Here is a 15679-nt window from a genome sequence, read left to right as displayed (position 1 = left end):
TAAAAGACAGCTTATAATTTTTTAAAAGATCGACCAAGTACATAAACAATATATTTTTATAAATATTTTTATATTTTTTTATGTGTTATATTATAGTTACAAAAGTCAGGGTCAAATAATAAATTTTAACAAAATTTTTTAAAAAATATAATTTTTATATTGTATAAATTAATTTGTAAAAAAAACAAAGGGGATAAATAATAGATTTTAGAAAAAAAAAATTTTACTAGATAAACTACTTTGTATAATATTAATAGGTCAAATAATAAAATTTTTGTAAATATTTTTTTCAAAATATTATATTTTAGACTATAGTATTAGTTTGGAAAAAGGATTGATATTTTTAAAAAACTAAAAATAAAAATGAGAGAGAGAAAAGTAAAAGGGAGGGGGTGCTTCTAAAGTCAAATTCTACTGATAAAAGAGATATGTTTTTTATGAGATAGGTATCTCTTATATGTTGTTGTGAATTAAGATTTCAAAATATAATTGTATTTAACTTTTTGGATAAAAAAAGAATGGCTAGCTAGAGATAATTTGCCGGTAATATTTTTAGATTATTAAATATACATGGTGGTGCGCTTGTTGCCACGCTTAAAATCTTGAAGTTGTATATCAAGTTGAAAAAGACATAAATTCATATATATATATATATATATATACATATATTTCAAACTTCAATAATAACTATGTCTCTGATAAAAAAATTATGACTTGTCATAACATGATAGAAGAACATGAGAGTGATAGAAAAGGTTTTGACTATAAAAATTATGATTTTGAATGATTTACGAGAACTCAATAATGTGCTTATTTATAATTAATTTCATAAATTATAAATTTCAAATTCTTTTACATATGGTTTTATGGATCATTTTATATATAGGATTCGCTACCATATTTACATGATTCACCAAATTTTAAATTTAATAATATTATTTGAAGTATCACCATATCTAAACTTATATTATTATTATTATTATTTGAAATTGATTGCCCTTATTTCAACAAATAGATTTACTATTACATTTAAATAAATAAATAAATAAATTGAAAGCACTCTAAAACATGCAATCTTAATTGCTTTTTTTTTTTTTTAGAAAAAAAAACATATTTTCCTTCTAAGCTTGAAATTTATAATTCTATTGACTCAAGTTAAATCCATAAAATAAAAAGTTAATACTTTTTAAAATACAAATACAGAAAACTGTGAATTAAAGAAGTACATATTCAAATATAAATTATTAAATTAAATTTGGGTAATATATATATATATATATATATATATAGAAAAAGGTTATTGATTTATAAGACCCCTTAGTTGCCCCTATGCCTCCACTCTAAAAAAAGTAGCTTTCAATTCATGTTTCATCACCCCCAAACACATGAAAAAAATGACATTTCCTCTTTGCTTCCTGCCAATACATAAAAATCCATTAATTTTATATAAAAAAACAAATTATTTAAATTTGCAAAATTATTTATTTTTAGATAAATATTTCAAATGAGATTTTCCATAATGTTTGGATGATCTTGTGAATTTTTTTTAAACCAAGCTTTTGTCTGTGAATTTTATTTAATTAAAAAATTATTATAATATTTTCTGATTCAACAACTTAGTAAATATTAAAAAAAAAACACTTATATTGGTTGAATTTATAATCACCATCTATATAAACTTTAACTTAAATCAATTTTATTTAATAAAACCAAAAATTCATAATAGCCCACAAAATTAAAAAAAAATCTAATTGTCTAAAATTCCAAAAATATTTAATATATATATATATAAATAAAAATTTCTCTCTCCTCTCTTTCATGTGAAATAGATAAAAAGCATGTCTAACAACCATGTCCTTGTCCTCCTCCTTTCTTTGGCATCTCCACTCTTTGTGGGTGTGTTCTCCAAATATTTTTTTTTAAATAGTTTTTTTTAAAAATCCTTTTTTTTAAAATATTTTTTTAATCTAAAATATATATATATATATATAATAAATATTAATAAATAAATAAATAAATAATTGTATGGCATTTTCCCAATGTTTTTCCTCCCCTTTTCCTTTTGTCTTCCAATCACAAGAGAGAGAGAGAGAGAGAGAGAGAGGGACACAAAGATGGAGTCTTTAGGACAAAACTTTGACCCTCTCTTCTCTTCATCTCCAACTCTGCTCCATTAACCCTTTTAAATCCCTAATCTTTCCTCTTCTCCTCCTCCCAATCCCATCAAGCTCCCTCCTTTTGCCCTGATTCATTGAGATCTCCATCTCTCCTTCCAGGGAAGCTCGGAAAGCTCCGATCTTGATTGCAATTTTGGTTGGTTTTCATGGGGAATTGCTGTGCCGCACCTGTGGATCCGGAGAGGAAGGCGAGGAAGGGCAAGAAGCCGAACCCTTTCTCCGTGGAATACAATAAGGAGCCTGCGCCGAAGCTGACGGTGCTCAAGGATCCCACTGGCCAGGATATCGAGGCGAGGTACCAGCTCGGGCTTGAGTTGGGGCGCGGCGAGTTTGGCATCACGTATCTCTGCACCGATAGGAGCAGTGGTGAGTCCTTGGCGTGCAAATCCATCTCTAAGAAGAAGCTGAGGACGGCTGTTGACATTGAGGATGTTCGCCGGGAGGTTGACATCATGCGGCACTTGCCGGCGCATCCAAATATCGTCCGGTTAAAGGATACTTATGAGGATGATAACGCCGTGCATTTGGTCATGGAGTTGTGTGAGGGCGGCGAGCTTTTTGATCGGATTGTTGCCCGGGGCCACTACACTGAACGTGCTGCTGCCATCGTCACCAAGACCATCGTTGAGGTTGTTCAGGTATTATAAACATCTCTCTCTGTTTCTCTTGCTTTTTGATAAAGATGTCTGCTTGAGCTTTTGGAAATTTGGTTTGCCAGTTTGATTTTGATTTGCTGAGGATGCTTGTTTTAATATTTTGATACATTTATTGATGTTTGTTTCCATTTAGTTCAATTTGGTTTGAGCTTTTTGGTTTGTTTATTCTTGGAATGGTGTTGACTTTTTGGTTTTTGTTTCCTTGGTTTTCCAATCTTCTAACTATATGTTCTGATTGTGGTTGTGGATATGATTGTCTCTTATATTGTAGTTTTATTGATCAGTAACATATCTACATGTTATTATTATCAAATTAGGATTTCAAAAAATCAACTGCTGATTTATCGTTTGCGCATCTTGTGTTTGTCATGTGTGTCCTGTTTATAGTGTTCCTGTTGATTATTTCATAGTGATACTATTGTTTATGAGTTTCTGGGGTTATTAATCTTAGCGATTGATAATTAAATTTCATGAGGTCTTTCATATAGGTGCTTGATTAAATTGGATGCCTTAGTTGCACCATTTGTACTTTCCATATTAATGTTACCATGCGAGTTAAATGAATTTTGTCGCCACTATGCAGTACACTAACAATGGAGATATACACTCGTATTTTGTTGACTTAATTAGACTTGATTTCCGTCTTGTTGGCTCTAAATGGAGTTTTTTTCTTTCTTTCCTTCTTTTAACAAACATATTGAGAAAATAACATTACCAATTTTGCCATTTGTACTTCACAGAATTGCCACAAGCATGGAGTGATGCATCGGGACCTCAAACCTGAGAACTTCTTGTTTGCAAACAAGAAGGAAACTGCTGCGCTCAAGGCTATTGATTTTGGTTTGTCTGTGTTTTTCAAACCTGGTATGATCTTGGCTCTTAATGTTTAACAAATTCCAATCCCTAGTATGCAAAATTTCTTTATTCTGTATGCATATTCTGTAAGGAGTCATATGTCCTTCGGAAAAGCAAATAACTTAATAGTGCTTTTGATCCTTTGATTCACCCAATGCCATTCTTTTTCTAAGCACACTGGAATCTTGCCTCTTTCATTGTTTTCACTGTATTTCTTCTTGAATCAAAGGTGAGCGCTTCACTGAGATTGTTGGTAGTCCTTATTACATGGCACCAGAGGTTCTTAAACGAAATTATGGCCCAGAAGTCGATGTATGGAGTGCTGGAGTTATCTTGTACATTCTACTATGCGGTGTTCCGCCATTTTGGGCAGGTAAATTCTTGATAAATATATGAGGATTTTGAGTTGTGTGACATTCAACAAAATTACCTTTGTAGATAGAGTTTCTTTAATAGTTAATTGAAGTCTTAATTTATTTATCATCTTAAGTTTCTCAGTCTTTTTCCTCATTATGCAGAGACTGAACAGGGAGTTGCGCAAGCAATTATTCGCTCTGTTATAGATTTCAAAAGAGATCCATGGCCTAAAGTGTCTGATAATGCTAAGGACCTTGTTAAAAGAATGCTTGATCCAGATCCCAAACGAAGGTTAACTGCTCAAGAAGTACTTGGTAATTGCTGGCTCTCTACATTTTTCTCTCAATTGAAATGTATTGATAGAACACATGGATTATAATGAAAAATGTGCTTCAAAAAGCCTCTATTTTACGAGAAATATATAGAAATTAACAATGATTGTTGGTTCTGTTAGAACGACAAAACATTGTTTTTGTGTCTTGCAAATCAACAATCCAAAGCAGACATAGTATTTGTCATCATTCTTTTTTGTCTTTGGGTTGTACCCTTTTGTTGGTCATTGTTATGACATCATTGTTCTGTTCTTTTGTTTTGCTGCTGCAGATCATCCTTGGTTGCAAAATGCTAAAAAGGCTCCAAATGTTTCTCTTGGTGAGACTGTTAAAGCGAGACTGCAGCAATTCTCTGTTATGAATAAGTTCAAAAAACGAGCTCTCAGGGTAAGTTTCGAATTTCCTTCAACAAATACATAACACTTATTAGCATGACCATGTTCCGAGAAATGCAAAAGTCAAATAATGTTGTGATTTTGTTCAGGTGGTTGCTGAGCATTTATCTGCGGAAGAAGCGGCAGGTATAAAGGAAATGTTTCAGTCAATGGACATAAACAACACCGGAAGGCTAACGCTCGAAGAGTTGAAATATGGTTTGCATAAGCTTGGGCACCAGATTGCAGATGCCGATGCTAAGATATTAATGGACGCTGTAAGTTTCATACAAGTCAATATTCTTCTTGTTCTTCTGTTTGTTTTATTCCTTTTAGATGCATACATTATTCTAAGAAACAGCATATTTGTTCTGATCGAGCTGTTTTAACCATTGCAATGGCAGGCTGATGTTGATGGCAATGGGACATTGGACTACGGAGAATTTGTCGCCGTATCAATTCATCTTAGAAAGATAGGGAATGACGAGCACCTACACAAAGCTTTTTCATACTTTGACCGGGACAAGAGTGGGTACATCGAAATTGAAGAGCTTAGGGAATGTTTAGCTGATGATCTGGAAGCTAATCATGAGGAAGTCATCAACGCCATTATCCGTGATGTTGATACCGACAAGGTTTATTAATCTACCCATTTAATTACACCCTCACACATACATTCCATTTGTGAAAAGCTAAATTTAGCCATTCTCTTCTGCAGGACGGAAAAATCAGTTACGATGAGTTTGCAGCAATGATGAAGGCAGGAACAGATTGGCGAAAGGCTTCGAGACAGTACTCTCGCGAACGGTTCAACAACCTCAGCTTGAAGCTGATGAAGGACGGATCGTTGCAGCTACAGAATGAAGGCAGATGAGAAGACAAACCAATGCCGGTTATTTTTCCTTTCGTTTTGGTTTATTCTTTCGGAAGTGTCTCAATTCTTTCCTGCTCGCTTCGGTTTTCATGTTCCGTCGATCAGCTCATGTCGTATAATGAGAAAAAGAGAAGGCGATGGATTGCTGTCAAGCTTTTGGCTGTATATATTCGATGTCGGCTTAGTGTTAGAAGAAACCTTGCCGGAAGTTATCATTTGTTTGTTGTTGAAAGTCTCATTTGTAGTACTTGTTTGCTTTGAAGCAATATATGTTCATAGGTTTGATTGCCTTTCACCATCAAAACTGTGCTGGTGTGAACATATATGGTGTTCTGTCTGAAATCCAATTTCTGAATATCTTTGTTTTGTTGGATTAATGAATTAATGATATTCAATAACAATGTTTTGTTATGCCATAATTAGCTCTATTTTCTTATTATCAAATGACACATAAGCACTTTTGTGTGTGTATATATATATATATATATATATATATTATCCTTATCTTATCTATGTATATATATATATATATATAGTTAGTTCATCTCTTTCACTTGAAACTGGTATCATTTTTTGGTGGCAAAGAGAGAGTGAAATGGCTACTTCATCAAGTGAACCTCATATTCTCTCTCGTTTGGACGGTCTTGACCTTTTGGTAAAGCTTTGATATCATATTAATTAGATGGATGTGAATAAAGTTTTGAAGAAATAAGTGTTTTTTTTTTTTTCATTTTATATGTATGTCTATGTTCATCTTCATGCAAACTTATAATAAACACATCTTCTATAATTTTGTTTTGTATTTCTTGAAACAAAGTGAAGTGAAAAACTGGTGAGAGATTTGAGTTTGTGAGAAGTTAAAATTTATTATTATTATTATTATTATTATTATTATTATTATTATTATTATTATTATTATTATTATTATTATTATTATTATTATTTATTATATTAAAATAAATCACTCTTTTTTTTTGTGTTGAAGAATTATTAATACAAACAAGAATTAATACATGATCTTGCATATATACATTATTGATAAATATCAACATATATAATTAATGATGTTTTTTGTTTCATCTAAATTTAAGTTGGGATATTTAGAGGAGATGAAGGTGGTGAGGAGCTCTCTTCACCTCCACCGGGCTCAACCGCCGGAACATGGACGGCGAGCGACGGTGACGGCGGAGATAAAGCTCTGAAATCATCATCTTCAATGAAGAATTGAAGATGACGATGGATAAAAAAAGCTTGCCATTGGCTGTGGTGGTGGCTGAAATCCTTGAGGTTCTTTTTCTATCTCTCATTCTATATAATAATAATTATTATTATATTATATATATATAATGGTAATTTGTTTTCTGCGGATATTCGCAGTGTCTGCAGAAAATATAAAATAAAATAAAACAAAAAATAAATAAAAAGGCAGAGACAAGTTATGGTGAATTCATAATATTATAATATTATGTGTGATATTGTTAATGAATGTTGTTCACTTCATTATTGTTTACATTGATGAATATTGTGTATATTATTGTTCACACTTCACTAGATAATATACCGTAGTTGGTTCAAATCTAATGTTGATATATGGATGTTTTTAGAATTTATATATTTATATATATATATATATATATATAGAAGAATATATTAGAATTCTTTGGCAAACAGTACTTTAGTCTAATGTTATCAGGATCGAATTTTCGCTATGTCAGACTATATGACGTAGAGTTAATAAGTGTGGTACATGTAGAAAATCAGCACATGTCAACTTTTGGTTGCCATGCTCATATTTGTAAAAAAAAATATATATATTTATTTATTTATTTAAAAAGTATTTAAAAAAAATATTTATGTATGCTAATCTAAACAGGCCCTAATTATTACTTCTATATAATATGACATGTGCTTTTAATTGAGAGAATATATTAAGGTGGCAATTCGGGTAAATGTGTCTAATCGTGTCTGACTTCCTAAAAACATACATGACCCATATATGAAGCGTGTAACATGATATGACCAATTTAATTCGCTTAACCCACTTAGCACTTTTATACTTGGGTCATGTAAAATGACACAACCCATTTAACCCACTTTTATACAAAATCCATGAATCAACAATGACAACAAACTTGAATTAAATCCAAAATATATTAGTTCAAAATCCAACAAACATATACTCAATACTTAGATACTTAAGTCCAACTACTTAAATATCCAAAATATATTAATTCAATCATTTTTGTATAGTAACTAAATAAATCACAACCGTTCAATAAAAAATGGAACACACTATTTGAATCTCAACATTTCAATCATGTTCTGCACAATAACTAAATAAATCACAATCTTTCAATCCAATTCCTACTAGCACCTATGGTACAAAATTTAAAAATAAAAACATATCTCTATTTTTCTTTCTTTTTAGTCTCTCTACTCAGGAATGTTCCAAATTAGTCCCTCTACTCTTAGAAATGGCCCACTTAGTACATCTACTCTTAGTCTCTTTCTAACTAGTCCCTCTACTTTTGAAAATGTATGGGCTAATTGACTCATTTTCAAGAGTTAAAGGACTCAGTATGTCTATTTTCAAGAGTAGAAGGATTAGTTGAAAGCATTTCTGAGTAGAGAGACCAGAAGAGAAGACAAAAATAGAATGACTAATTCGGATATTATATCTAAATGGCTAAATATAAAATGAAATAACACATTTGGATTGATAAAACATAAGAAACAAAAGAAATCCTTGGACAATCTTCAGATTTTGAACAAAATTGCAGAGCCTGCAATTTGTTTAGTTTATAATGCTAGACGACGATACATAACAGCAGATGTCCAGAAGGTTCCACTGTTGCCGAAGATATAAGGTCGAATTATATTGATACAAAAGGACACAACATGTAAGACATAATAATACACGGCGCGATTGAGATATATAAGACACTAGAAAATTTCTTAGTACAAAACAAAGCATAAGATTAAATCTCAGATAATCATAAAACCGAGAAGAGAACAACACCTTAAAGCGTCAAGTCCGGGCTTTGCCTGCAAAAGAAAAATTCGGTTCGATAGTCAGTCATACGCATTGCCTGTATTGATCCCGGCATGCATTGAAGTCTGAAAGTAATTGTGAGCTTTCTTAAAACATTTACCCTGCATCGCCGCTCTTATCTAAAACCCGTAAGGCATGGTACAAAACAGAAAGCATCAAAACAAGGGATCATGGCATGTTGTCCTCGAAAGTCATGCACTGCTCGAGAGCTGTTCTGACTCGATACTGCAGTAGAATACATCAAACTTTAGATATTGGTGGCAGAGAATATTTGGAGTTAACTAGAAAATGAACAAGGATAGAGTATAGTGAAAGACACCTTTGTGTCCAAGCAGGGATCATTGATCATAGTTTTTATTTGAGATACTATGCCTGCACAACGTAATCTTGCAATCCGAGTCGACAAATCTGGACCGTCTTGGTAAGTTAGGTTGATTATACACCACACAGCAGCTGTCCGCAGCAAACTGTCCTTGTTCTGCAAAAACCTAGTTATAAAAGGTAAGGATTTATCGTCTTGGGATGAAACCAAATAACTCATGACTGCTTCTTTATGAGATTCAACCCCAGCTGCAATGTTGCTAAGCAATAGCATTCCCTAGAAAACAGCAATGACAAGAGACCATGAGAAGAAAGAATCACAGAGAAGTATTTTTAGGGTGAAACACATCAGAAACATGATACTCAAATGATGCAGAAAATCATACATAAATTGCATGATGAGTATTGCATTCTGTACAATGAACTTCACAATAATCAAACAATTTCATGTCATCCGTGTTATCCGATACAAAATAACTTTCAAAAGAGACTAGGACTCATGCAATACTGACCTGAATGCATATTTCTGCAGAGGAAGCACTGTGCAACTGTCTGACAACAGCATTAATAATTAAACCATCATCTGCAAAAATATGTTCAGCGGCATCCACATTTCCATCTACAAGATTGGTGACAAGGGCCAAAGCTTGATGTTGGATATCAGTCTCAGAATCTGTAGCATACAATAATCTGTGATCAACTAAATCACCTTCGATCTAACATTTCTTGGTTTTATATAGTTCAAAGCCTTCAACTCAATCCAAGAAGAGCTCTCTTCTAACTAAATCTATGATTCAAATGTCAATATAAGATTTGCTGTAAAAACAGAATTAAGTAACATTGAGAAGTTCTATTCATCTTCTTTCCAAATAGATTCAGCAGAAAAGAATCTAGTGGATATGTAATGGTTTTATCATCTTCAACAACCATGTTGCCAACCAGGTCTACACAACATAATGGAGCAGTTCATAAGCATCATCCAAAAGGTACCAACAAGAGCTACAACAAACTCAAGGTTTGATCATCATGGGCATTTAAAATTAGATGAACATTTGTCTTAAATCTAAATGTGGTCCACTTCATTATAATGGAGATTGTAAGGTTCATTTGGTTTATCTTCTATCTGTTTGAGAAACTGGTTTGAGTACATTTACATTATATCATAAAATGAGCAATACACTGAAACATCTACTAATTTTATTTTACTCTTCCATATGCCCTAATTATATATCAAGATGAAAATATTGGAAGCAGGAAACTTATATGTTGTATCTGGCTTTATTTTACTCTGGCTTGATATCTACAAGATAAGTATTTAAACTTATTAGGCCATCAAATACCAAATGCTTACCGCATATTAGACTAGCAATTGTAGATATTGTTAGCTCCTGAATAATGCTTTCTTTAGCAAATGCGTCAGCAAGAAACATTAGGTTCCTTAAAGCTGATATTGCTTTTAACCTTAGTCTTGAATCCATAGATTTAGATAACTGAACAAGCTGTTTAACACATCCAGACTGGATAAAGACAGACTTTTTAGCTGCAAAATCAACAGCAACATTGCAAATAGCACCAAGAGCTGCAACCTGAAAATAAACGAACCAAAAATAGATCAGCAGAAGCTTCCACAAAAGTTGTACATCAAGGTTTCGCCAACATTAATTAAAGGGACTGAGGTATAATTTTTTTTCTCTTGAATTCCAGAAAAATAGTATAATCTTTTTCTCTTGGATTCTAGAAAAATAAATTGATACTCTAGTTAAATATATCTCATGTTGTTAAAATGGAGCCAGATTTTCCTATATCAATGAGAAAATACATAATTTTAGAATGAACACTTCCCTGGGAATTATCACACTAGTTGGTAACAGCAGTGACAACATGGCAATAGTGAAGCGATGACAATAATCTAGCATCTTTTATTCAAAACTAAGGTAGGTCTTTGAGTTAGAGCCATACGATGAAATGCATACCTGCACCGATGTTGAAGTATCATGCAAAAGGTGAGCTAGGGGAACAACGAATCTTTCACTGGACAGATGGCCTGCACTCAAATTCTACAACAAAACATAGTTAACTCCTACGAAGTCAAGCAGATGATTTACAACACGAGAATAACCATATTACGAACCTTCACTGACCGCGAGAGGCTCCTTATACAAGTGCATGCCGCAGCACGTACATCAGGACAGTCATGTTTGAGTGCATTGACAAGCGTATCCAATACCTGTCCAGTTGGTTTAGAAGAAATGTAGAATTATTAGATACTACAATTTCAACATCTTAGCCATTCTATTATGAAAAAAAATGCCAAACTTCAGCAAATAACACAAAATATCAATACATTTAAGAGGCATATTACGTGTCATTCATTGCAATTCCACATATGTTCAACATTCCAGCATGGTGACTTTTAAGTCTAGTGTTGTCAGGTGAATAACCCATTAGTGAGAAGTGCTGAGTTTGGTTCATCAAGTTTTAGATTCCAATTATAAGTTTATAACAAACCAATTCAAATATAACTTGGCTCATTCAAGTGAATTGTGTTAGAATTAGCTTGAGCTTTTTAAGACATACACAACCCTATCAGTTATATACCTATTTATCATAAGCATACCTCGCATCAATGAATTACCAGATGATCATATATCAGATTATTGGTTACTGAGCTATATGTAAAGCTGCATGAATGCAACAAGTACCTACGCACTTAAAGAATAAATACACGAGCAATTATGCCATATGAATTATGCTTTTTACATCTAAGCTCAGAACAATCTTTTAAGGAAAATTTGTAAAAGCCATTTATAATAAGAGGAGGTAAAGACATCACATATGCTTGAACCAACTACCATACTAAATAACGAACCTGTTGTGACATAAGCAGACATCTGCACTCTTCTAGTCTTGAGCAAAGCTCGGCAAATACAAGCAAAATCCCATGGAGCCGTCTGGGCTCTATCAAATACTTATGCAAGCAATCGCAAATTTTTTCAACAACATTCACAGATATAGCCTGCTTATGTAACTCCTCATCATCCAAAATTAACTCTGACAGGGCAAATGGAGCATCATCTCCAACTCTACCGGATTCCTCAAGAAGCTCAACTAATATCAGCATCATTTTTGTTCTAGTCTGCAAGTCTTGCACATAGTAAGGTGATGCATGCCCAATAGAGATCGCACATACACAGGCAAGTAATCTAGTTCGAGGATTCCTGTCCTTTATCAACTTAACTATGGAATTCAAAGCTTTCCCAGTGCCAATGCTTGCAAAATGCATACCGACTTCAGAGTTCTTCCTGATTATTGCTGCTATAGAATCTAAACAGGCATCCTTTTGATTTGAAGACCCTTCAAGCAAATTGGCAAGTCTCTGCAAAGCCCCAGCATCACAGAGTGCCTTTTGCTCTGCATTTATCTCACAAGAGTGTGCCACAATACTAGCAGCAAGTTCAATCACATTGTCATTCTCACTGTTCAAAAGTGAAATAAGAAACTTCATGTTTTTCTCTTTAAGAAAATCATATTTTGGTGCCAACTTTGATTGGAAGATCATTCTGAGTGAGCGTGCACCAGCATCCACAACCTGCATTACCTTAAAAACTCAGACAAGCATTTGGAGAATGATATCAATAATTACAATGCTAAAGTTTTATTTTTCTAAATGCAATCTACTCAAAAGAGCAGGCTAATCAAAGCAATGCAACTTGCACAATCAATGGCATTCATCCTATGGGTGCAGATTAGAATTACCGAGTCAGTGTGTATGTGGCATACAGTGAAATGCTAAAGAGAGAAATTATGAAAGATACCAAATCAAACTGTTCATATTCCATTCCAGCTTTACTTTCCTGCCACTTAACTACATCCTAAAGGCATTCCAACCTGAATCTCCAGAACCACATAATCCTTGCCAAATAAGACTAGCAAGCGGCTCAAATTATCATCTTGAAACATAAAAGCAAATGCTCGACCATTGCAACACAAATCTCTGTCCGTAGTGCAATAAAGACAAAAAAATGCATGTAATTTGATCAAATTCAAAGTATGAGACATCCAATTACCTCCACAATAGTCATCCCCGTCAAGCAAATACATTTCTATTGACATAAAATTCTAATTTCCAATTCCCAATTCGTGTTTGACAGAGAAAATCTTAATGTCACAATCTCTCTATCATGATTTGCAAATTTATGGCAATTAAATCCCTCAGACAAAGCACAAATTCAAGTCCTAGAAAACCAAACACATAATAAGAAAACGCAGTAAAAGAAAAACAAGATCATCAAAACAAGAAATCAAACCTCAAGCAATCACCTTATCATTGGCATGGGACAACACAGCGATCAAACAGGGCACAGCGCCAGCATCGATCACAGCTCGGGACACCATCCTCCACCCCACAAGCGAAGCTACCGATGGCCGCCGCTGCCTGAACGATGACAGCGGGGTCCCGGGCAGACGCGAGGGCGGCGACGATGCGAGGCACCGCGCCAAGATGGAGGTAAACGAGCTTCTTCGTCTTGTTCCCAATGATCTGGTTCTTGACCTCTCTCAGCACCGTCAGCAACGTCTCTTCCCCTTCTCCGGCGGCGGCTCTGTCCAGCCTTGCCGTCAGATCCTCCGGCCGGCTTCCGGCCGCCGTCGATGGCATCTCCGGCGGTCGTTGCGCAAGAAGACAAAGGAACGAACGATGTGCCCAAACGGGAAATACTAAAAGGAATTCGATTGGTTCCGATTTTGAGCCTTTTCTTTTTTTCTTTTTCTTCTTCTTTTTATTATTATTATTATTTTGCTCGGGATTTGATATTTGGACGCTTGATTTTAATTAATTTCTACGCCTTCTCTTTTGTCGTTTTGCGGTTATATAGGCTATGGATGGGCTTATTTTATAATGGGCCGGATGTGAATAGAGCCCGTGGTTATATTTGTATATATATTCGCTATATAATCAAATATTTAATATATATATATATATATAAAGAGTTTAGAAGAAAAAGGTCATTTTATTAGAGTTAAAACATGAAATTTGTTCTTTATGGATTATATAGTTTTCTTTTCATTCTGGAGTGTGAAAGAATTAATTCAACTCTTCAACTTTAAGAAAATTTAAAATAAATAAATAAATAAATTATTTTTTTTCATCTTATAATTTAATCTCAGTTTTTTATTGTCTAGATTTTTGTTTTATTAATTCAAATTTATATTCACAATTTGATTTTGTCATCGAGTGTACAACCTTCATGCTCAATCAAATTTATGTCATTTTCTAATTTCATTGTTAAGAATATTTAGAATTATGAAAGTATTATTAAAAAAAAATTATATAGTGTGTTGTCTTTGCCGAATGTCACATGGATTGTGATATGAGGCCGGTTCTTTCGGTGAATGTGAATATGAATGCTACTTAACAATAAATTTGTGACTAAAACTAAATTATATAATTTAAAATTTTATTTTATTTTGTTTTAATCTTATTTTGAAATAAATTTTCTTTTTAAACTAATTTCACATATGATACCATTTTTGAATTATTTTTAATGTACTATTAAGATTCAATAGTTAGGAAATTGTCTCCTTTTTTTTATGAGAAGATTGATACCAACCCAATAAACATCACAATCTTTTAATAAAAATCTAACAACCATAATATCACATTGAAAGCTTCTATTTTTAAAGAATTTGGTGTTGATATATGGTTTGTTTTGAATATTATTGATGTTGAACTTTAATTAATATTATATTTGTTTGGAGTTGTGATGTACTGCTTATAATTTTTTTTGGCTTCCCTTTTTTTGTGTTTTTATTTAATATATTGAGTATTTATTGTTGATATTATTTACATATAATTTTATTTGATTTTAAACAAGAACAAATTTAATGGTAGTTCGCATATTTTTAAATGATACTAGACATTCTCCCCGGTTTCGTATTGGAGTTTTTAAAATTTTGTGAGGAGTTTTTGAGGTAATATCAATTGATATAATTAAACAACTTCTACAATGGAAACTCTTCTATACCTTAGATTTCAAAGGTCTTATAGACATTTAATTCATAAATAAATAAATGCAATTAAAAATTTTCAATTATTAATATCATAAATAATATAAAAAAAACTTAAATGTAATAAAAAATATTTAAATTTTCTCATTGAAACACTTGGGAAAATATTATACATCTAGTTTTGTTTTTTTTTACAATTCCCTTGCTTTGCTTCTGTTTTACAATTTTGATAGTTATAAGGCAATATTACATATAGACATAATTTGAAATAAAATATTTTAATTAATGAGATTATAACATGATACACAAAGTTTTTTAGAGAAAATAAATAAACCAAATCCAAATGGAACAATACCGAGGAGAAGAAGTATTAAAAAATAAAAAAAATAGAATATAAATTAAAGGGTAAAGAAAATTTAATTGCACAATAATAGATACCACAACCTCTTTTATAGTTCATTAAAAAAAATTAAAATTAAGGATCATATTTTAGAAATACATTTAGTTTATGGAAGAAATACATCTAGTTTCTGGAATTTCAATATCTTTCATCCTCTAATATTCTATATTTTGATATCTTCAATTTTTTTTTCTAATTTGCTTAGATATAATATATAAATGGTCATTTTCAATAGAAAATTATTAATATGGGTTTGCAAAGGTGTTGTTGTTGTT

General features: G+C 32.5%; 2 protein-coding genes across 2 annotated transcripts; one reads left to right on the top strand and one right to left on the bottom strand.

Moving 5' to 3' along the window:
* Positions 1-2323: 2323 nt before the first annotated feature.
* On the top strand, positions 2324-5946 carry LOC120256260 (calcium-dependent protein kinase 20-like). The gene is made up of 8 exons (XM_039263981.1): positions 2324-2815; positions 3574-3697; positions 3918-4061; positions 4207-4359; positions 4649-4764; positions 4862-5029; positions 5156-5386; positions 5470-5946. Exons 1-8 carry the CDS (start codon positions 2324-2326, stop codon positions 5623-5625), a joined length of 1584 nt encoding a protein of 527 aa, XP_039119915.1. The 3' UTR covers positions 5626-5946.
* A 2395-nt stretch (positions 5947-8341) lies between these two features.
* Positions 8342-13763, bottom strand: LOC120256262 (armadillo repeat-containing protein 8). The gene is given in 10 exon segments (XM_039263983.1): positions 8342-8670; positions 8778-8902; positions 8997-9275; positions 9511-9671; positions 10350-10584; positions 10972-11055; positions 11130-11225; positions 11868-12587; positions 13319-13384; positions 13386-13763. Coding segments are annotated over 9 exon segments (1968 nt in total). The 5' UTR covers positions 13656-13763; the 3' UTR covers positions 8342-8670; positions 8778-8845.
* Positions 13764-15679: the final 1916 nt, after the last annotated feature.

This window comes from Dioscorea cayenensis, unplaced genomic scaffold (genome assembly GCF_009730915.1).
Source record: "Dioscorea cayenensis subsp. rotundata cultivar TDr96_F1 unplaced genomic scaffold, TDr96_F1_v2_PseudoChromosome.rev07_lg8_w22 25.fasta BLBR01001362.1, whole genome shotgun sequence".
Classification (NCBI taxonomy): Eukaryota; Viridiplantae; Streptophyta; class Magnoliopsida; order Dioscoreales; family Dioscoreaceae; genus Dioscorea; species Dioscorea cayenensis.
This window is presented reverse-complemented; position numbering and strand designations above follow the sequence as displayed.

What these genes read in the sequence shown, in the direction of transcription:
- LOC120256260 (XM_039263981.1), top strand. Translation starts at nt 2,324, where the DNA reads ATGGGGAATTGCTGTGCCGCACCTGTGGATCCGGAGAGGAAGGCGAGG. An exon ending in AACTGCTCAAGAAGTACTTG is followed by an intron (nt 4,360 to 4,648) that starts GTAATTGCTGGC and finishes TTGCTGCTGCAG; the next exon opens with ATCATCCTTGGTTGCAAAAT. An exon ending in TCAAAAAACGAGCTCTCAGG is followed by an intron (nt 4,765 to 4,861) that starts GTAAGTTTCGAA and finishes GATTTTGTTCAG; the next exon opens with GTGGTTGCTGAGCATTTATC.